General features: G+C 55.6%; 10 protein-coding genes across 10 annotated transcripts; 5 read left to right on the top strand and 5 right to left on the bottom strand.

Annotated features, from left to right (window-relative positions):
- Positions 1–104: 104 nt before the first annotated feature.
- On the bottom strand, positions 105–410 carry IWZ02DRAFT_487444 (cytochrome c oxidase biogenesis protein Cmc1-like protein; the record flags this gene model as incomplete). The annotated part of the gene is made up of 2 exons (XM_066769365.1): positions 105–313; positions 377–410. The coding sequence occupies 2 exons, from the start codon at positions 408–410 to the stop codon at positions 105–107; spliced, it is 243 nt and encodes an 80-aa protein (XP_066626140.1).
- Positions 411–682: 272 nt separating this feature from the next.
- Positions 683–1351, top strand: IWZ02DRAFT_487443 (Prefoldin beta-like protein; the record flags this gene model as incomplete). The annotated part of the gene is made up of 4 exons (XM_066769364.1): positions 683–719; positions 789–879; positions 1035–1227; positions 1319–1351. The coding sequence occupies 4 exons, from the start codon at positions 683–685 to the stop codon at positions 1349–1351; spliced, it is 354 nt and encodes a 117-aa protein (XP_066626139.1).
- Positions 1352–3709: 2358 nt separating this feature from the next.
- IWZ02DRAFT_487442 (transcription factor HAP3) lies at positions 3710–4795 on the top strand (the record flags this gene model as incomplete). The annotated part of the gene is made up of 4 exons (XM_066769363.1): positions 3710–3875; positions 4188–4298; positions 4355–4482; positions 4571–4795. The coding sequence occupies 4 exons, from the start codon at positions 3710–3712 to the stop codon at positions 4793–4795; spliced, it is 630 nt and encodes a 209-aa protein (XP_066626138.1).
- Positions 4796–7413: 2618 nt separating this feature from the next.
- On the bottom strand, positions 7414–8989 carry IWZ02DRAFT_496580 (uncharacterized protein; the record flags this gene model as incomplete). The annotated part of the gene is made up of 2 exons (XM_066770171.1): positions 8775–8989; positions 7414–8659 (listed from the first exon to the last, which is right to left on the bottom strand). The coding sequence occupies exons 1-2, from the start codon at positions 8858–8860 to the stop codon at positions 7414–7416; spliced, it is 1332 nt and encodes a 443-aa protein (XP_066626137.1). The 5' UTR covers positions 8861–8989.
- A 612-nt stretch (positions 8990–9601) lies between these two features.
- Positions 9602–10905, top strand: IWZ02DRAFT_442054 (mitochondrial thiamine pyrophosphate carrier 1). Its single transcript, XM_066766945.1, has 3 exons — positions 9602–9722; positions 9784–9836; positions 9893–10905. Exons 1-3 carry the CDS (start codon positions 9690–9692, stop codon positions 10773–10775), a joined length of 969 nt encoding a protein of 322 aa, XP_066626136.1. The 5' UTR covers positions 9602–9689; the 3' UTR covers positions 10776–10905.
- IWZ02DRAFT_130983 (Oxoglutarate and iron-dependent oxygenase degradation C-term-domain-containing protein) lies at positions 10767–13223 on the bottom strand. Its single transcript, XM_066761617.1, has 2 exons — positions 13022–13223; positions 10767–12969 (listed from the first exon to the last, which is right to left on the bottom strand). Exons 1-2 carry the CDS (start codon positions 13180–13182, stop codon positions 10956–10958), a joined length of 2175 nt encoding a protein of 724 aa, XP_066626135.1. The 5' UTR covers positions 13183–13223; the 3' UTR covers positions 10767–10955.
- A 435-nt stretch (positions 13224–13658) lies between these two features.
- On the bottom strand, positions 13659–15380 carry IWZ02DRAFT_371637 (uncharacterized protein; the record flags this gene model as incomplete). Its single annotated transcript, XM_066764580.1, has 4 exons — positions 13659–14295; positions 14345–14634; positions 14685–14838; positions 14911–15380. 4 exons carry the CDS (start codon positions 15378–15380, stop codon positions 13659–13661), a joined length of 1551 nt encoding a protein of 516 aa, XP_066626134.1.
- A 687-nt stretch (positions 15381–16067) lies between these two features.
- On the top strand, positions 16068–18506 carry IWZ02DRAFT_442048 (dolichyl pyrophosphate Man9GlcNAc2 alpha-1,3-glucosyltransferase-like protein). The gene is made up of 5 exons (XM_066766944.1): positions 16068–16335; positions 16384–16546; positions 16700–18132; positions 18198–18396; positions 18448–18506. Exons 1-3 carry the CDS (start codon positions 16095–16097, stop codon positions 18054–18056), a joined length of 1761 nt encoding a protein of 586 aa, XP_066626133.1. The 5' UTR covers positions 16068–16094; the 3' UTR covers positions 18057–18132; positions 18198–18396; positions 18448–18506.
- Positions 18256–18579, bottom strand: IWZ02DRAFT_487436 (cytochrome C oxidase copper chaperone-domain-containing protein; the record flags this gene model as incomplete). The annotated part of the gene is made up of 3 exons (XM_066769362.1): positions 18256–18396; positions 18448–18509; positions 18561–18579. The coding sequence occupies 3 exons, from the start codon at positions 18577–18579 to the stop codon at positions 18256–18258; spliced, it is 222 nt and encodes a 73-aa protein (XP_066626132.1).
- Positions 18580–18713: 134 nt separating this feature from the next.
- On the top strand, positions 18714–20556 carry IWZ02DRAFT_130879 (uncharacterized protein). Its single transcript, XM_066761616.1, has 2 exons — positions 18714–19082; positions 19194–20556. Exons 1-2 carry the CDS (start codon positions 18891–18893, stop codon positions 20256–20258), a joined length of 1257 nt encoding a protein of 418 aa, XP_066626131.1. The 5' UTR covers positions 18714–18890; the 3' UTR covers positions 20259–20556.
- Positions 20557–20925: the final 369 nt, after the last annotated feature.

Genomic DNA, 20925 nt, shown 5'->3' with positions numbered 1-20925 from the left:
CCGTATTTTTACACATCCCAAAGTGACTTGGCACAACCAAAAAGTAGACCCGTCAACTCATGAGAGGAGAGATTGTAGTTTTATGGTTTTGGAATCTTGAGGTCCTATGAGTTGGCGTCGATTTCTGCCCACGTCTTCTTGATCTCCTCGCGCTTCAGCTTGGCCTCGTCGCGGTTCTTGGCCGTCCGCTCGATTCGCGTCGCGCGCAGACACATGTTGAGGGCGTGCTTGGGCTTGGTACACATGCCGGCGCAGCGCCAGAGGAAGCCCCTGGCGCTGCACTCCTCGAGAGCGTTGGCGAGTTCCTCGCAGGCTGTCGCGGCGAATCGAGGTGGTCAGCGCATGCGCCGGATAATGCGAGAATGCGAGGACTTACGGGCGCTGTCCTTTGTGTGGAGGTGAGGATGCATTGCGAAGTACTGGACTGGACCCGCGGACCGAGAGAGGTGGGTTTGTGCAAGAGTCTGGAATTGGAAGAGGTGGTGCGAAAGAGGTGGAAACCGTTTGGTACACCAGGTTGTGGCGGGGGCGGGCCGGGAGAGGGAGAGTCTGTGCTTAGATCCGCGCCGGCGGTCCCAACCCAGAGGTCCCCCGCCAACACGCACTGCATCATTGCTCGCTCGCATCTCTTCTCCGCTGAAGACTCGACACCACGACCTGGACGCGCAATACTCGTGGCACCATGTCGCAGCAAGCGATCAACTCCAAGAAGCAGCAAGGTGTGTTGCCGCCTCGCGCGCCTCGGGGCAAACCGGCACCAAGAGCGAAGCTAACCCTCCCCGCCGCAGAGCTGCAAATCCAATATTCCAACTACAAGAACATCCTCCAACAGCTTGCGCAAAAGATCGGCGATGTCGAGCAGGAAGCTGAAGAACACAAGTACGATTATACGACCTGAACGCGCAACCTCGTCCCCCCGCCCCAAGCATACCTCCACATTCCCGCTCAAAGAAAACCCTCCTGTCTCTTTACTTTTATTTTCACCGCCTCTCGCCTCGTCTCCGCCCTGTCCAGCCGCTCACACTGAATCATAGGCTTGTGCTCGAGACCTTGGAGCCCCTTTCCAGCGAGCGGAAGTGCTTCCGCATGATCAATGGCGTCTTGGTGGAGAGAACAGTCCAGGAGGTCGTGCCGGCGCTCAAGACAAATTCTGAAGGCTTGAAGAAGGTTCTGGAAGATTTGCTCAAGCAGTACAAGTCGAAGCAGGAGGAGATGGACAAGTGGAAGGTGGGTTGTCAGACGTGGAAACTAGTCCAGGCGCACACACGCCGCCTGGGTCGGGGTCCGGATGCATTGCTAATGCGTCATGTAATTGCAGAAAAAGAACAACGTCCAGGTCGTGCAGCAATAAATTGGTTTGTCAATCAAGATTGTAGCACCGGAGATTCCACGCTATGCCGAGTGGAAGGGCAACCGTCCGCGATGCAACCCCTTGGACGACGCGCAGTGCCTCCACAGCTGATGCGCGGAGCTTGCTAGCCACACCAACGACTTCCCACTCCAAAGGACCGAAGTCTTTGAAGCGCTTTTCGCGGATTTGTCGCTCCAGGAACGATCAAAAGTACTGGCGTGAGCAGAAAGCCACGCTAGTCAATGAGGGGGCGCTCCTTTGGCTTGCTTGAGTATTGCCGGTTAAGAGTGTGCTGAGTCTGAGGTCTGAGAAGCCAGATCAACGTCGGCAGAGGCTAAGCTGTACCCAATGCATGGTTCGGGAAAATAAGGACGTGTCCAGGTCATGTGCATTCATCATTGGTGTCAAAACTTACGTAGATAGAATCCATCACATTTGCAACATGAGTTAGTTTGCACGAGGACGGTGAAATGTGTACCGCAGCCAAGGCTCGGAGGAACGGTTGGAACAACGTCATGGGTGGGTGCGGTGCTGGGCTTTCGACTGCATCCTTCATTACGAGGCTGAGCCTTGGTGGCTTGACGCCGTGGGTGCTGCTGCAGGATGTGTTGGCGCGGAGCTGGGCCCAGAGCTGGATCGACGCCTGACATGGAGCGTGGAAATGCAGTCAATAGGATTTCCAGAGATCGCGATGGAAATCAGGTACCCCAATAGCCATGCTCACAAAGCGTCAGGACCAAGATGGGAATTGGACACGGAGGGTATGTGAAGCAGGGCAAGGCTGTGGTCTCAGCCACCTCGTGGACCATGTCGGGGCATGCGCTGCTGCCCATACACGTAGAGAGGAGCATAAGCACCAGGTGATATCATGAATCTCACGGCAGGGCGAGGACAGCACATCATCCTGTCGATGGTGTGCTGAGAGGGTGCCGCTGTCGTATGCTGCATGGCGGAGCGGAGCAGCCATTGGCTGGGAGAACAAGGCGAGTCGAGTGACATTCCGGCTTGCATGCCTGATGCCGCGCATGTATCACGGAATGGGCCGTTGCCTCGTCCCGCAACTGTGTCCACGCGAGATTAGGTTGGCTGGTCCAGAAGAGAAGGCCTTGGGGTTGAGAGGACGAGTGGTGGCCATGGCCAATGAGGAGGCGGACCCCACGAGCAAAGACAGTTTTCTGATAGACGCCGGGGGGCGTGGGGGAGCTCGACCAGGACACGGCGTGGACAACACTGGCTGGCAGTCTTTAGCCGTCGCCTAAACCCGGGCTGGGGGCAGCGCAGATGAAAGGTCAGGTATCCGTAGCTTGGTCGCACTCCTCCTCTCTCCTCCTCTTCATTGGATCGTGTTTGTCTCAAGCCGTCTTGTTTGCTGCATTCCCGTTCGCCGTCACCACATCGGTCCCCTCTGTCAGCCCAGCCTCGAGCTCCCGCAAGTGCCCGGTGTCGTCAGTGCTTGTCGCGTCGAATCAGCAGCGCATCGCAGCGCCAACAGCGTTTCTCAATTGGTCGCTGACCGGTGCCGCACTGGCATTGGTGTTGGTGTCGAAGAGAATTGCCCCGTAGGTAGCGGCTGGTGGCGGTGGTGTTGTTGTTGTTGTCGCGGCGGCGGCGCCGAAGTCGAAGCTTCAGGTCCTTTGAGCTTCACGACCGGACGGACCCTCACCTTTCTCAATCAGTCTCTCTCTCTCTCTCTCTCTCACTTCTCCTCGCACCCCATCGCCGTGAGAACGCCCGCCATTCCTCACCACCTCGCCTTCTGGACCAACCACTGCGTCCCCCGACCCCAGACACGCCCTGTCTCGTCCGTCCCTGTACATACCACGCGACCTCTGCTGCCCGGTTAACGTGTACGAGTGGTAAGTCGCGCCTGGCAGAGCTCAAAAACCAGAGCAGCCGTTCAGACCTTAAAGCCTTGCCCCAGGGTGCGCCGCAACTGGCCAGTAACACATACATCGCAGATCGCGCGCCTGCAGCCAGACGCAGACGGAGCCGCGTCGTACTCACGACGGCACCACTTCTCCCCAATCGCCCTCCTCTCTGACGCGCCACCACAATCGGCCCCCCCCCCCCCCCCCCGCTCTTCCTCCACTCCAGCACCCCAGTCGTCTGCTGCTGCACGTCGATACAATTGTACCTTAGCGCTCGCCCCGGAACCTTTCCTGCCATCTGCCGTGTCGTCTGCTCTGTCCAGGCCGCAGTCGCACAAGCCCCGGCTGCCCTTGACGCACATCAATCAGGTCGCATATCCGGCCGGCTCGTCGTGCCTCTGCGCTGGCTGTTCGCAGACCTATTCGCTGGCAGTCCACGTCACAGACTCGTTCTGCAGTCCCGAAAGGGCCTGCAGCTGGCCGAATAAACATGTCGGCCACCCCCCCGAAGAAGACGGACGTGGAACCTGGAGCGCAGTCGCCTGACGAAAGTTCGGAGCCGCATATGGACAGAGAAGCTCAGGATACACAAGCGCAAGGACTCGGCTACGAGTTCGAGGTCAAGGAGCAGGATCGATGGCTGCCCATTGCCAACGGTACGTTCCCCCAGCATGCACCTCTCTTTCGTCTGATTTGCGTGCTCCCTCAACCACATGCTGCATGGTCGACAAATGCTACGCCTGGCGTCGCGACAAGCACACCTTCCACACATAGTCGCGCGTTTCGACCGCCTCTGCCACCGAATCAGCGTTCCTTCAGCGAGCCTCGTCCGCAAGCCGGTCGGCAGGCGGCCTGAATCATGTCGTCTGCATCTCCTCCGTCATCCTCGTCGCCGCCTCTCAATTCGTCGTCCAAAAGCAAATCCGACGGTTTTGCCTCAGATGCTAACATTCGTAACTTTGCTCCAGTCGCCCGCATCATGAAGACGGCCTTGCCCGAAAATGCAAAAATCGCAAAGGAGGCAAAGGAGTGCATGCAAGAGTGCGTGAGCGAGTTCATCTCATTCATCACCAGCGAATGTATGTTTCCAATCCAGCCCGCGGCCAGCTTCAGTTGCTCACATGTGCCCCCCCAGCTTCGGAGAAATGCCAGCAGGAAAAGCGCAAGACGGTCAATGGAGAGGACATTTTGTTCGCCATGACTTCTCTTGGTTTCGAGAATTATTCCGAAGCGCTCAAAATCTACCTATCGCGCTTCCGCGAAGTAAGTTGCCCCTCCCCATTTCGTTTGTCGCCGAAAACCTGGCAGAAGACGAATAATCTGAACTATTGGTATTGATTGGTGCCTCGAGACCCTCCTCCAAAATCAGAACAAGCCTGCCGTTGGCTTCAATCAACAGGGCAATGCCGCTGCCGGCAGCAGTGGGAGCGCGTCAGGTGGTGCAAATGCCTCCGCCGCGTATGCCGAGGGTTCCAACGACAACAACTTATTGAGCGGCGACGGATCCGAGAACGACAACACCGCCTTTGGCTATACTGTCGGCCATCACAATGGCAACGGAGGCGCCGACTTCTAAACCATCGCGCTGCGCAGCGGGGCCAAGACGTTCAGCCCCATAGCTGCCTGCATCATTTAGGGGTGGCGGGATTTCTACGGCATACGAGCCACCGCAAGAGGAGACGCTTACGACAACCAAATGGGCAAATTTCATTTCCGTCTGTCTTTACCAAATTGTAGGATACCAAGGATTCTTTGGAAAGAGTGGGAAATTTCCTTCTCAGATGTGTGCAAGTCTTCCAACCCGGGCTCGATCGGGCCCGTCTCACCAGCGAGACTGTTCCGGGCCAGATGACCGGCGTGCAAGACTTGACTGCGGGCGAGCGGTTCCTCGACAGGAGATATGGGACACATCCTCGGGCATTTCCGGTTGGCCAGGAGTGTAAGGTAATAGAATGAACATGCTCGCGCAATATCGGCATCAGATGATGCCCTTGATGAGTTAGTTTCTTTGCTTTCGGCTACTTGAAGCTACTCCTGAGATTCCGCTTCTCATGCCGTTTTCAGTTTGTTTTTTGCAAATTTGCAAGTATCCAATGAGCAAGTTTAACAAAAGAGATGGATCTGGATATCTGTCTGGTTTCCAGAAACATTTCGAGCATCGCGGGCATTTCCTGCCTCTCACCTTCTTCCAAAATTACCCGCATGTGATGGTCACACAGATTGACACTTGTCGAGGTTGTACGCATCCTTGCTTTTTGCCTGCCTTACCGCATGTCTCAGCTGCGAGCGCAGCGTTGAATCTGTCGATCAAAAAAGGTTCAGTCAGAGGCGCAGCTAAGCGCGTGGCAGCCCAGTCCAGTCCTGTGTTCCCATTGGTACTCCCAGATTCCAATATTGGTCTAAGCTAACCAAACAAAGAATTGGACAGTGTTTCGAGGCGACAAGCATCTTTGAACTTGAGAGACAATGGCAAGATGAAGCTGTCTGTATTCAATCTTACCGTTCCCCTGCTCCTACGACATCTCACCCGACGAGGCATGTCGTCGCCCGTTTCAGTCATCAATATCCATGTCCTCAACACCCTGGACCAATCATCCAACACAGCGAGCCCTGCTGTGTCACCCAACCCACCCAAGTGACCAAGGCCTCCTCTTCTAACAATCCCTTCCCCTCCCGCGGAGCCAAACGGCAAAAATACACGCTGCATGGGACGGACAACAATGTCCGTGTCCCCTTTCACGAAGACTGCGCACTGGACGCTCCAGGCCGAATTGCATGGTCGCGCAGCGCCGGACATGCACGGACACTTGCAGGCAGCGCTTTTACACCAATCAGACCTTCTGACCGGCCATGTCGAACGAGACGGACAGGCGACAGGCTCACTCAGCGCCATTCAGAACCTCCGGGCGACGTCCGAAGCCGGTTACTCATGACTGACTGACTGACTGGCTGCATTTCTGTTGTGTGTTGGTTTCCGGTCGCCTGTGTCTTGAGTCTCCTCGCCTGCTCTGAGTGTCGCGCGGCACTCCGCACTTGTGTGGCCCTCCCTTGTTACGGCCTGAGCAACATTGATGAGGCAGCTTAGCTCAAGCAGGAGCTCGACATCATACCTCATCAAAGGCCTCTCTGTTTTTGGTCTGTCTAGGATTCTTCTACTCCTCTTCGACGAAGCCAATAACACCGGCTTTCTTGGAGACACTTCTGCGTCTCATGCCAAAGTATGTACGGGCAAGCATGTCTCTTGTGCTGCCAGGCTCCCATATCCAGGACACTGTTCTTGCCTTACCCGGTTTTTCCACCCTCTCATCCTGCTTCCCCAGAGTCTGGACGTCTGAAGACTGTTGGCGTTTGCCCGCTCACCCGTCTCGTCTCGTCTCGTCTGCTTAGCCGTGGCAAACGCATCTACATACATACGCGCCGTGGGGGGGGGAGGGAAGGGGGGCTAGGTCATCTGCTCTTCTTCGTCCGTCCGTCTGTCTGCCCATTTGCCTGATTCGATGTGGTGCGTGAGTAATAGTATTGCCAAAGGAGAGAGACGGGAGAGATGGGGAAGGGGTGGCGGCGGCGGCGCTTTCGTTGGTTGTTTTGGATTGGATGCAGTTGCAAGATTGAACGTCGACGCGCGTGGCGAGATGGGGCTGGAATGTTTATTTTCTGGTCTGGACCCCCGTGCGTCTACGCGCGGGTGTGTGGGTGTTTGTTGGTTTGTTGGCTCGCCGGCTTGCTTTGTTCGTTTGTTTGTTGTTGTCTTGTCTGGCGGGGTTAGGCACCTTTGGCGGTTTTAGGGATGGGCTACTAGTGGTGTGAAGGTGGAGAGGGAATGAGCGCTTCAGGATACCTGCGAGCGAAATGGTTGGTCGTAGAAAAGCAAAAGAATACACAGTACTAGAGCACTTATTGCTCTCCATCAGGCCAAGGGAAGGCTGACAGGGAAGCAAAAGTGCAACCGAGCGAGCAAGCCGAAGCTATCGCAACTTTCTCTTTAAAGTTGATAAGGTACAGTGCTGCTGGCTTGTAGGTCAGATGGGCAGTAGACATTGTTCTCTAATCTTACACAGTGGGAGTTCGCTATATTGCAACGCTGAACGTGCAGTCACCAGCTGAACATGGCTCCCATGCATTCAGGTAAAGTGTATGTACAACAAGTCAACGTAAAAGATCAACGCAAACAAACCTCCACCGCATCCGCAAGTACTACGCCCCTTGTCCCCCGTAAAGCATCTTTCGCATCTCTTCCTGCTTACGCTCAGCGCCCGACATCCTAGCCGCCAAGACGCGCCAGCGACTGTAAAAGACGTCGTCGTCGACGTATGCGCCCTTGAGCCAGCGCTCGCCCTTGGCGGCGTCAAACTCACGGCGCGCGTGCAAGGCGCGGCGATTGTCGAAGACGACGGCTTGGCCCTCTTCGAGGCGCAGCTCGAGCATGTTGGCCGGGTCCTCCAGGATGCGGCGGAATTGGGACAGGGCGGCGAAGAGCTCGTCGAATTGGGATCGTGATAGCGGCTGGTGCTGCGCCGAGGGGAAGACGTGGTTCCCCGTCTGCGTCGCGAGCCACGGTGCTTGGAAGGGTGGCGAGTAGTTGACGGCATGGAGGCCCAAGTCGGTAGGCGTGTCGGCGCTGAACTCTGGCGTCGCTGCTGCGTTTGCCTCTTGCTCCGGATGCACGACCGGCGTCGTGGGATTCGTCCTGGCGCCCAGCTCGATGGTAGGCCGCCACTTGACGTAGGACTGCGAGTCGTTGCGGTAGTGGAACGGCACCTTGTGCGTGCACAGCGCATCGAAGGCAGCTCTGTTGCGTTTGAGCAGCTCAAAGGCAGCCCAGAAACCGTCGGCGAACATGGACTCGCCACCCGGTGCGCGCGCACGCAGCGAGTGCAGTATTTGCAGGTGTGGCGGGTTGCTCACGTACATGAGGTCCTGGTGCAACCCAAGGTACTGGTGCGTGTAGGCTATGTTTTTGGCTTGCGGCATCGACTTGACGTCCCATGTTCGCCCGTAAAACGTCTCTTTCAGCAGTCCAATGCGTCCGGTGATTTTCTCAATGGCCTTTTCAGAGTCGGGAACATTCTCGAGGAAAACAATGCCCCAGCGTCCGATCTGCTCTAGAGCCTTGTGCAATGTCTTGTCGTCGTGTACGTATTCGTTGAAGTCGATAAATGCCTCCTTTTTCGAAACTTGCTGCACATTTTTGGCGTTCCAGATGCGCCGCTCCACAGGCGCGATGGGATGGTATATGGTGTCTTTTGCCTCTACGTTGTTGCGGTAGAACTGCGTGACATGGTCGTTTGACCAGTCAGGAATGTCGTTCTCCCACTTGATTTCAATCACCCTGGAGTCTTCCTTTGACAGTTGAGCTTTGGGCTTGATGTTTTCCGGAATGTCCGTCGTATGATAGCTCTTCTGAGAACTTGATGGGTCCACGCATTGAGGACAGGCGCAACTGTCACGAATCTGCTTGGCATTTAATGACGAGACCAGGGAAGAGAGAAATTTTGCAGATTGAGGAAGATTTTCTGATAGTCCTCTCGGAAGGCCATCTGCAACAGGTCCCGAACTTTCTGTAGATGCTTCCAATGGCCTGGCGGCTGCAGTAGAGCGACGTAGCTGGAGCTGGCTCAAGTTGGTTTGATTTGTCAAACATCTTGGACGACGCAGTGACCCAAACGCAGTCTCAACTCCAATCTTGAAAGAAGAGCGCAACATTTTTCAAGTTGTTGCTTTCCAATTGTCTTCAAGGCGAGGGCAAGGTCATGTTTGTAGTCGTCTGTCATTGCGGAGGGGCCTCGGGCCAGCGCCGCTCGGCAGGGGTGTCCATGTACCGCGGCCCGCTCACGGAAACGGAAAGCAGTGCTGTCAACTGTCAACAAACCACCACATATGGACCACTCTCACGCCGAATTGTGTATCTATTCGAACTGACACTTACGCCCAATTTTCATTCGATCATTCGAGATGCCTGTTGTCGCTGAAAATTTTGATCTTGTATACCGCAGTCAAGGGGGCCACTTTGCTCAGTCTTTGGGGATCTTTCTCTGCGCCCACGGTCTAGGTTGAGACTAATGGCAAACCATGTGTAGACACTGAGGAATTGCGAGAGACTGCAAATAAAAGAAATGAAAGCCTGACGGATAAAAGCTGGGAGACGTCAGAGGTCTGGGTGTTTGAAGTTCTGCATAGCAAACGAGGCCAGGAGAAACCTATCACATCAATGTCGAAGTTTTCACGACTCACACTGCACATGGTTTCAGGTCGAAGATAACGAGTGCGCGAAGTTCATCAAAGACTTGATGGACAAAAAAGCAGCCAATCATGGCGCAGCATTTTCGGTGTTGCTGACAAGCATTCCGACAGGGGGCCAAAGCTTCTGACGCAACTGTATCACCCACCACGCCTCAACACCACCAATTCCGCCCTGGATCACGACGGCCTTTATTTCTTCGCGCCGTACAGCCGCCTCACCTGCTGGATGTATGTCTGGCAAAGTTGAGCAGCTGAAGGATGAGGTATGTCCAAAACATCAACCTCAAGAAAGCTTCGAGCCCAAGAAATTGACACACGACACAGGGCACACGCCGGCAAGTCGTGACGGCTGGCGCCATCGCCGGCCTGATCTCTAGGTACCGTCTTGTCCGATATCTCTATTGTCATAATAGCAAGCTAACACAAGCAACAGATTCGTCGTCGCGCCCCTCGACGTCATCAAGATCCGCCTGCAGCTCCAAATCCACTCCCTCAGCGACCCGCTCTCCATCGCCTCGGCCCAGGGAGGTCCGACGTACAAAGGCACACTCAACACATTCAAGCACATCGTGCGCGAAGAAGGCATCTCCGGTCTGTGGAAGGGCAATGTCCCCGCCGAAGCCATGTACCTGTGCTATGGCGGCGTGCAATTCCTCTCGTACCGCACCGCCTCGTCCTTCCTCGCCAACATACCCCCGCCATACACGCCGCCCGACGCCGCCGTCAGTTTCCTGGCCGGCGCGACTGCTGGCACCTTCGCGACCACGGCGACGTACCCGCTCGACCTGCTGCGCACGCGCTTCGCCGCCCAGGGCAGCGAGCGCGTCTATGCCTCCCTGACCGCCTCTGTGCACGACATATACACTTCTGAGGGTCCGCGCGGCTTTTTTCGCGGATTGGGCGCCGGCGTGAGCCAAATCGTGCCGTACATGGGCCTCTTCTTCCTGTCCTACGAGACGCTCAAGCCGATCTTTGCGCCGCTGCCGCTGCCGTTTGGGTCGACCGACGCCGTGGCCGGCGTCACGGCGAGCGTCTTTAGCAAGACGGCTGTCTTTCCGCTGGATACGGTCAGAAAGCGTCTCCAGGTGCAGGGGCCGACAAGGGCCAAGTATATCCATAAGAACATTCCTATCTACGAGGGCGTTTGTCGGACCATTAGGCAGATTTTGAGACGAGAGGGCCCGAGGGGCTTGTATAGGGGCTTGACGGTCAGCCTTATCAAGGCTGCGCCGACAAGTGCGGTGACTATGTGGACGTACGAGAGGGTAATGAAGATTCTCATTGCCATGGATGAGAAGTTGCAAGTGGAAGAGTAAGACTACCGGCAACTGAAGAGAAGCAATTCAGGGGAGCAACTTTTGCCATAGGTTATCTCAAGAACGGTGCATTGGAGTTACGGGATAGCAAAGTCTTTCAAGACGGGGAATGAGTAGATCCAAAGACCGAAACGGTGTATCATAACTTGTACTAGACTTTTCATCCTTTCCAACGCCGAATTAATGATTACATTCCCTCGAACATGCCAGGTGGCTCTCAGGACCCTCATACTCGTTACCCTCATCATCTTCCTCATCAAACTCCACTTCGTAATCGGCGCAGACGTCCCATCGGTCGCCCTTTGCAGACTTGCTCACGTACTTGACGAACCGCAATGACCCCATGTCGCGCAAGACGATGCTCATCTGGTTCCAGCCCGCCGGCATGCTGAAGAGCACGCCGTCATCGTCGTCGCCGGAGCTCGCCCTGTACACGGCCGGGTCCGCCTTGCGCCTCTTGCCCGCGCCCGTCTGCGACGACTCCGCGCCGCCCTTGTTCTTGGAGCCGGCCGGGACTTCGACGCCGTCGTTGGAGCCCGTCTCGTCGCTCTCGTCTTGCTCGTCGTCGTCGTCGTCGGCCGCCATGTACATTTCGTAGCCACCGGGCATGTCTTCGGCGCTCTCGGCCGGAGCAGGTGCGTCGGGCATCTTTTCGTCCTCTTTCCGGGTCTTTTTCTTGGGCTTGGATTTGGCGTTGCCGTTGGTTGTCTTTCCGTTTGTTTTGGAGCCAGCCTCCTCCTCGTCCTCGTCCTCTTCATCCTCTTCTTCATCCGCCTCGGCTCCGTTCTGAGCGTCTGCGACTTCTTCCGCGTCGGCGTCGTCGTCACCCCATCCTTTGCTCGGGGTGATTCCGAGCGTGACTTCGAGCTGCGGGTTCTCCTCCTCGTACGAAGTAGCAAGAGTGTAGTCCATGCCGCGGCGGAAGCGGCGCGCAAGAAGGCTGCTCTTCTGAAGCGAGAGGCTGGTGGTGATACTCAACCATTTCTTAAAGGCCAGACTGGGAATGAAGACGTCCACGAGCTCGTCGTAGGGACTCAGCTCTTCGCCATCCTGCGCAGCGGCGTCCTTGCGCTCGGGATATCGGTAGAGGAAGCGGTGCTTGTGGGGTGGCCTTGCGACTCCGCAATTTTTCTTCTTGGATTCCGCAGCAGGCATTTCGGGAGTCTTGTCAGCCTCCTCGAGGAAAGCCTTGAGGCGGGCGGAAAATGAGCGAGACAAGAATTGAGAAAGTCTCAGAGATGATTCCTCTTCAAACAACTCCTTGAGCTCGTCGACGGTGTCGGGAGAAAGGTAGTGCGGCGTCATGTACTTGATCAAGAAATCGAAGTCGGCCTCTGTAAGCTCGACGTCCTCTTCTTCCTCGTCTTCTTGTATTTTGCCCTTGCCCTTGTTTTTTCCCTTGTCCTCCTTTTGTTGCTCTGGACATTCATGCCAGGATTTTTGCGGCATGCCAAGCTTGTCAGCTTTTCCAGCCTCGAGCTGCTGTAGCGAACTCTTCTCAGCCAGCTTCTCTTCAAGGCCAGGCTCGTATCCTTCCTCGCCTTCTTGTGGAATGTGGAACCAGCCACTGATTGCCATTCTGACGCGGCCTCCATCTTCCTCCTCCGTTTCCCCTTCGCCACGCTTGTAGACCTCCTCGACGTCGTGGAAGCTTTCTCCGGGCTGAACGGTGAAGAAGCTCAATTGGTTGAAAGCGGGAGGGATGACGACAGTGGGATCGGGCTGAGGCAGTTTGACTTCTTCGCCATCCTCATTCTTGAGGTCCTCTGTCGGAAACAGGCGCAGAGCACCACCCCACTCCGGCTTCCAGGGCTTGTCAGGGTCCAGCAGGTACAAAATGTAGCTTACGCGCCTGCTGCCAATCACGTCGTCGTGGCACAGCAGGTGACAGCCGGGAGTATACACATTAATCGCCAAGTCCGTCTTCACGCCCGACAGCGGTCCCGAACCAGCAATCTCAGAAATGTACTTGCGGAAAGCCGAGCTGTACATGGCATCGCGGAGTCGGAGCAGAGACGGTAGCTTAGCCAGAGACGAGTCATCGAGACCGTCCAAATTCGCCAAATCGCCAGACTGGTGGATTTTGTAAATGTCGGTTTCTTTTGGCGTAAAGACAATGTTTTGGCGAATTTCGTCGCGCACTGAGCGGAGAAGAGATGGGTCGATCAAGTTGCGGATAACAGCATGTTTGTAGCTAGGTAGGTTTCAATTAGTGCGTCGAGATAGAATGAGAGGAGCTGTCTTACGGCTCCGACTGCGCGTAGTATTCTTTGTATCCATTGAGCACTTTGGTGTCAAACAGGCCCTCGCGAAAGTTGGAGCGCGCTTCGTCGTCTGGGAGAGCGCGCTTCTTGCTTCTACTAAGAACTGGAGCATTATCCTCGGCCTTGCGCTTTGTACTGGGCATCGTGAGAAGTGAATTTGAAGTGCCGTGGGCGTGGTGAGGGGGAACCGCAGACAGCATCATTTTGAAATCCACCCCAACTTTTTATGGTCCGTGCACGCGACGTCAGAAATTCCAATTTTCAAGTCACGCCACAGGATACTACATCTGATGAGCATCATACGTGGATGCTCTCACTGTAGTCGACAGTGAAGTACACAAAAGAGTCGCAAAGCAGCTCAAATCATGTGAGGCCAATTCACGGGGTTGGATATTGTGTGCAGCAAGAACATGGCTCCAGAAAAACAGCATCAAGTGGATATCAAAAGCCTACTACTCTGACCGCGTGTACAATGCAAGGAGCACGACGTTATCCTTAAGGAAACCCATAATCCGCGAACGCCGACCCTTTTTTGTTTTCCCGTCCCATTTTCACCCGTAGTCCTTACCGTGTCCAAACACTTACCACTTTTTGTTTCATCAACGCGTGCGCAACGAAATTAGTCAAAGGTGGTCTTCTTGCCCTTGAAATCACCGAAGCCACCACGGTTGAACGAGCCACCACGGCCACCTCCACGACCGCCAAAGCCACCGCGGGAACCTCCACGACCACCTCCACGGGGACCGCCGCGGCCACCGCGACCACCAAAGCCGCCACGGCCACCAAAGCCACCGCGGCCGCCACCACCACCGTTGTTGTCACGAGGAGTCGCATAGTCGAGGCGGATGGCACGGCCAGCGACCTCAGCACCAAAGCATGCCTCGTAAGCAGCCTTGGCCTCGTCGACGGAGCTGAAGCCGACGTAACCGAAACCCTTGAGGGAGCCGCTGTCGGGGTCGGTGGGAAGGGAGACGCGGGTGATGGATCCGTACTCGGCGAACAGGTTCTGGACGTCATCAGGGGTAGCATCGAAGGACAAGTTTCCAACGAAGAGAGTGTCGCTGGGGTCCTTGGGGACGTCGCCGAACTTGTTGGCGCGGGAGTTGGCACGGTCCCTGCCGTTGCCACTGGCGTCGTTGGCCGGACGGGGAGTGCTGTAGTCGACGTTGAGAGGGCGGCCATCGACCTCGTAGTCCTTCCTGGCCTTGAGGGCCTTGACAGCATCCTCAATGTTGGCAAACTCGACGTAACCAAAACTATGGCAATTAGCGGCATGTAATGAGAACACGGATGGGCGATTCTCACCCCTTGGACCTTCCAGTAGCCCTGTCGGTCACGATACGGACACCAGTGATTTCACCGAACTCTTCAAACTCACGTCCAAGCCAGTCCTCATCGACATTCCAGCTGAGGTTACCAATGAAGAGGTTGGCCGAGGCATTGGCGGGGACGTTAGTCTTGCTCTTCTTGGCAGCAGGCTTCTCCTCATCCTCAGCCTTGCGCTTCTTGGAGGGAGCAGCTTCTTCCGAAGAAGCAGACTCTTCAGACTCCTCAGAGTCGGAGTCAGAGTCGGAAGAGTCAGAGTCATCAGAAGACTGAAACGAGGTTAGCATCAGCAGTTGTCGTAGAGATGTGTGCAACTTACGGCTTCCTTCTTAGCCTCCTTCTTAACCGCAGGCTTCTCGTTCTCAGACTCATCGCTGTCGCTGTCTGAAGAATCAGACGACTTGGCCTTGGCCTTCTTCGCGGCAGGCTTTTCCTCCTCGTCCTCAGACGAATCGTCGTCGCTATCGCTTTCGCTGTCAGAAGACTCAACCTTAGTAGCAGTAGCAGCCTTGGCCTTCTTTGCGGCAGGCTTCTCATCCGCAGACTCGCTGTCGCTGGAGCTGTCGCTCTCATCAGAAGACTCGGAAGCACCAGCCTTGGCCGGGGCGGCCTCCTCGCTGTCGCTGTCGCTGGAAGATTCAGACTCAGAAGAGGAGTCTCCCTTCTTGGCAACACCGTTGGTCTTAGGAGCGGCCTTGGTGGGGGCAGCCTCGGAGGCAGATGACTCAGAGTCAGACTCGCTCTCGCTGCTGGCGGAGCTGTCGCTGTCCATCTCCTCATCGCTGTCGGACTCGGGCTCAGGAGTAGGCTCCTTCTTGCTTTTCTTCGACTTCTTGTCTTTCGAGGCCTTCGAGGCGACGTCCTTGGCCGTCTCCTTCGCCTTCGACTTCGGAGTCTGGGACTTCTTGGTCACGCGACCGTCCTTGACGGCGGACAGAGCCTTGCTCTTGACGGGGGTCTCGGCCTTCTTCGAGGCAGTGGCCTTGGTAGGCTTGGTGGACTTGTCCTTGGCCATTGTGGTGAATTACTGTCGAAAGAAAAGCGGTTAGCAAAAGCAGAGCAATAGTGGCAGGTAATGTAACGGCGCGAGTGAAGACGCCAAAGCCAGCAACCCTCTAGTGGCAATGCCAACAGTGCAAAATGGGGGAGCGATGCTCCTAGCTCTTCATCAGGATCTCTCAAACGTGCGCAAAGCCCACAGCCCTCGAGTCCGCTCAAGGCGGATTAGCCCTCAAGCCCACAAGCCCACAGAACGACGTTCAAGGCGGAGTGTTCCCACAAAGGCCGAGAAGCAGTCGCTATCTCACAAGCCCACTGAAGTCACAAGCCCACAGAAGAGAGAAGATTCTCTTGCGCGCCCACTGGAAAAAGCGCGATAAGCCGTCGAGATGGAAGTTGCCCACGAACCGAATAGACTGAGTTTGTCTGTTGATGCTTCTCAAAAGTACCGAATGCTGGACGGTATGATGGCCCTCAAGAATGAAAAAGCTCTCAAAAGGAGTTTTGGACGTGTGCGACGACTTTGCAGAGTGCAGAGGTGCGACGAAGAAAAAAAGATCCTGCGCGACGGTTAAAAATTTCGAGCTCGGGCCAGAAATGTTGCCCAGCCCGGCGCCGAGCGGCTACCGCCCGACCGTTTCAGCCTAGCGCGACCCTTTTGCTGGAGCTCCCGTCCCGCATCGGACTTTGGCTGTTCTTGCGTCGCCGAATCCACTCCAAAGCTGTCAACATGGCACCGTCGCCAGCTCACAAGCCTCGCAAGAGGAGAAAAGGCGACAGTGCAGTCCTCGCCCGACCGAACAAGGGAACTGTTTATCTGGATCCCACTGGCAATGTCTCCAAACCAGCATTCCCACTCGTGGCTTTCCTCTGGCCAGCGATAGGCAACGTCTCCCAATGGCTTGTGCTGCCTTTGATTCTCATGGCCGTCGGGCTCTTTAGATGGTCCACAGCTTTTTGGGGCTATTCTGGTATTTTTTGTTTCCGCCTTTGGTTGCAATCCAACTAATTGATCAAAGGTTTCCAAAAACCTCCCATGCACGGAGACTTTGAAGCCCAGCGACACTGGCTCGAAATCACCACACACCTCCCGATTACGCAATGGTACTTTCACGACCTCCAATGGTGGGGTTTGGACTATCCACCATTGACTGCATACCACAGCTGGCTTCTTGGGAAAATGTGAGTCAAGTTTATCTCTGAGGCCGGGTGCACACTGTCCCTACCAGGCCAGTTCCCAAGAGCCGCACAGTTTCTGCACACATCTCCCTACGTGGGCTAAGAACAATTCGGCTACTAGTCACTGTCGTTGGGTCATGTCACTAACAAAAGAAGTGGTAACTATGTTGAGCCAACGTGGTTCGCCCTGCACACCTCTCGCGGTCTAGACGATCCGAATCTCAAGATCTTCATGCGCGGAACAGCCTTTGTCTCCGAATACCTCGTCTACGTCCCTGCCATCATCGTCTGTCTCCGCCGATACGCACGCGCGCAAGAAGTCAACACATGGGAGTTCGCTATTGCTTTGGTTGCCGTTTTGATGCAACCGGCAACGATTCTGATTGACCACGGGCATTTCCAGTACAATACGGTTATGCTTGGCTTCGTCGCAGCAACGATGTATTCGTTGATCGCTGGTCGCTACTTTTGGAGCTGCGTCTTTTTTGTCGCTGCTTTGGGATTCAAGCAAATGGCCCTGTTCTATGCGCCCGCCGTCTTTGCATACTTGCTTGGAAGCTGCCTGTTCCCTCGCATAAACCTGTTGCGGTTTCTTGGAATTGCCCTGGTCACGGTAGCTTCTTTTGTTCTTTTGTATGCGCCGCTTATCCTGGGAACTGTCAATGACTGGTACAACGGGCTACCTATCCGCAGTCTACCCGAGCCCGAGCTTCTCTCCATGCTGCCCATCACTCTCGACAAGGATTCTTGGTACTATGCGGTTATCCTGGAAGTGGCGCAGTCTGTCCACCGAATCTTTCCCTTTGCGCGCGGACTATTTGAAGACAAGGTCGCCAACGTGTGGTGCGCTATCCACACTTTCCACAAACTCCAAAAGTATCCAACGGCAGACCTACAATTCGCTTCTCTCGTTCTGACCGGTGCTCACATTGCGACTCCTTGCCTTGTCCTGTTTTTCAAGCCGAGGAGAGAGCTCGTACCATACGCGTTCGCCGCTACCTCCTGGGCCTTCTTTCTCTTCTCCTATCAGGTGCACGAGAAGAACGTTATGCTTCCTCTGTTGCCCATGACGCTACTCCTTGGCTCCAGCCTAGGACTGAGTCCGTACGTCCGCGCTTGGGTTGGGTTGGCAAACATTCTTGGAGCCTGGACCATGTTTCCGCTGCTCAAAAGGGACGAGTTGAGCACGCCTTACTTCGTCCTTACTTTGCTTTGGGCGTATCTGCTCGGACTGCCGCCAACATCGCTTTCGATCTTCAACAACGAAGTCCCTTCGCAGCAGCTGAATGCGCTCGAGAAAATGATCCACGCCGGGTTCTACGCTGCTATGATTGGCTGGCATTTCCTGGAAGCCTTTGTGCCGACGCCGGCAGGTAAGCCGGATTTGTGGGTTGTTGCCAATGTCCTCGTCGGTGCTCCTGGCTTTTACATTTGCTGGCTGTGGTGTCTGTACAGTCTCATTGACACGTTCAAAAGGATCTGGAAGCTGGAGCGAACCAAGAAGGCGCAGTAGCTGAAGGAACGCGATTTCGAAAAATCTTGCACAAGATACCCGTGGCTGCCATGTCCAGAAGTCTGAGGAGTGGAGTCTATTCTTCATTAGTAATACAAAAGTCGTTGATGCTGTACATGAGCTCTTGAGAGTGTATGATGCCTTTTCAACGCCTCCCAATGCTGTTTCATTGTCCCATTCGACTGGTCCCGTTGCACCGCTATATGTTGAAACCAAATCCGGCCATGCAGGTCTTGTATTTCGAGACCAAGTCTTTGCACTCTTGTTGAGGGTTGTCGCTCTTGGAGAAGAGCATGCACTCGTCACGGGCGGCCTTTTCGTCCTTGCAAACGCAGCATGGCTGTGCGGATCAGGTCAGCGTGGCGCAATGGCTGGGGAGGATGGAGCGGACCTTGGGCTTTGCGGCACCTTCGCCTGTAGGCTTGACGTCGCTGGCAACGTTGGTTGGCACTGCTACAGGCTGTCAGCGGAGCGCGTAGGGGATGCGATCATGGCGCGACTTACTGGCTTGTGCAGCACTCATTTTGGCGGGCTGGGAGAGAGAAGAATGTTGGATGGCGCAATGCGATGGAAGTTCGGAGGTTTAGAGATGATTGCTTACCTCACCGATGGCAACCAAAACTGCCAAGATGCCCGGCGGGCGGCACATGGCGGTCAGGGCTCGAGAAAATGCACGCGGCGGGCAGCCGCAGCAAGGGTCCTTCGTCTGTCGTTTTGCCTACGAAAACGAGACTTGAGCCCCTCCACCACCGCTCTCTTTGGCCGCCGATCACATCACCACCGAACGCTCATTACTAGAAGCGCGGCTCGAGCCTACCCAACACGTCGCCCACCATGGCAAACCCCAAAGTCTTCAGTCTCGAGGGCAAGGGCCTGAAGCTCACCACCGCCGAAGACATTGAACCCCACCTCCAGGCCCTCAGGGACAACCCAGATGTCGAGGAGGTCGTTCTCGTCGGCAACACGTTGGGAATAGGTGCCTCTGAGGCTCTGGCCAAGGTTTTGGAGACCAAGAAGAACTTGAAGGCAAGTCTGGGGATCCCCGGCCAGATGCGTTGTTTGCCCTCATGGAACCCGCTACCAGAACTGTAAACAATCCCCCACAGAGCCACTTGTTTAACTGTCCCGCCCGCGTAGGTCGCCAATCTTGCCGACATCTTCACGTCGCGTCTGCTCTCCGAAATCCCTCCTGCACTGGACAGCCTCTTGCAAGCGCTGCTCAAGCTCCCCAACCTCACCACGGTCAACCTCTCCGACAATGCCTTTGGCCTCAACACCCAAGCGCCACTCGTTGCCTTCCTTTCCGAACACACCCCTCTTCAGCATCTCATTCTCAACAACAACGGCCTCGGTCCGGCTGCGGGTACCCTCATCGCCAACGCTCTCTCGACCCTCGCCGACAAGAAGGCTGCTGCACGTGCCGCCGACGCGAGTGCCGATGTTCCCAACCTCGAAACAATCATTTGCGGACGCAACCGCTTGGAGAATGGTTCGATGGAGGCGTTTGCGAAGGCATTCGGCAAGCACGACAAGCTGCGTGAGATCAAAATGGTGCAAAATGGCATACGCCAGGAGGGCATCACGCACCTGCTGAAGAATGGCCTTGCGCACCAAGACCAATTGCGGACTCTCGACCTGCAGGACAACACGTTTACTACGACCGGCGCACGCGCTCTGGCCGACGCTGTGGGTGGCTGGAAGCACCTGCGCGAGCTTGGAATTTCGGACTGCTACTTGCAGAAGCGTGGAGCCCTGATGCTGAGCAAGGCGCTGGCCGAGGGCAAAAACCCTGACTTGGAGGTTCTGCGCATGCAGTACAACGACATGGATGCGAAGGGCCTCAAGTCATTTGCTGACGCGACAGACAAGGCGCTCCCTAAGCTGCGCCGCTTCGAAGTCAACGGAAACAAGTTTAGCGAAGATGACGAAAACATCGAGCGCCTCACAGAGGCGTTTGATCAGCGAAAGGAGGAGGCGGACCCGGAATTCGTCAAGAGTCTTAAAGAAGATGAAGAATACGGCCTTGACGAGCTAGACGAGCTGGATGACGAAGAAGACGACGAGGAAGAGGAGGAAGAGGAGGATGAGAAGGCTGAAAAGACGGTCCAGGAAGCAGACGAGGCAGAGCAGGCCAAGGTGGCTTTGGAGAATGACAAGGCCGTGGACGACCTTGCAGCGAAGTTGGGCAAGACGGGCTTGTGACGAGCCCCACGCATCACCGCCGTCTTTTGGCAACGACTAATGTAAACGACATGTCCATGGCTGGCCGCTCTTGGTGTTGGTAATTTTTTGCCCTTGTTGCGGGGCTTCGGGAGAAACGGTGTCCCCTTTGACTCGTCGTCTTTGGGTTCCTTTTTTGCTTCTCGTTGTGCCTCGCGGCCAACTGAGATTTCTTCTTACTTAGTGATGGAGGCAGTTTTGCCAACGTCGTGCTCGCACGCGAGAATCGATAGATGGTAAACGAATTCTAGAAGTTTGACGTACCTAGTCTAAAAGATTCTCCACGGCTGAAGTTTGAAGCGGCATGAATAGAATCCAACTCAGCGTGTGCCGAATACGATTCCCTCGCGCATTGCAGGTCTCGCCGCCAAGGATTCGCCAACGCAATACCCACATGAAATGTGCGAACAGCGACCAATGGCTGTTGGGCGAGCCAAATAAAATCCTTAAATGAAGGGCGAATTGTCCCGGCGACTCGGCCGACGGGTAGACTAAAGACCAAGACACGGCGCCGAGTGCAACACCCCGCACCCGAAGAGAAGCAACGATGCAACTAGAGACGACGAGGTCGGATATATCAGAGACAGCAAGAGGCGAGAGGGCGAAGAAGTGAAAAGAGGCAGAGTCGAAGCTCACGCCACGGCGGGCG

The sequence above is a fragment of the Phyllosticta citriasiana genome (genome assembly GCF_038021145.1).
Source record: "Phyllosticta citriasiana strain CBS 120426 chromosome Unknown IWZ02scaffold_2, whole genome shotgun sequence".
NCBI classification, from domain to species: domain Eukaryota; kingdom Fungi; phylum Ascomycota; class Dothideomycetes; order Botryosphaeriales; family Phyllostictaceae; genus Phyllosticta; species Phyllosticta citriasiana.
The sequence above is the reverse complement of the archived record's forward strand: the minus strand, read 5'-3'. Positions and strand labels throughout refer to the sequence as shown.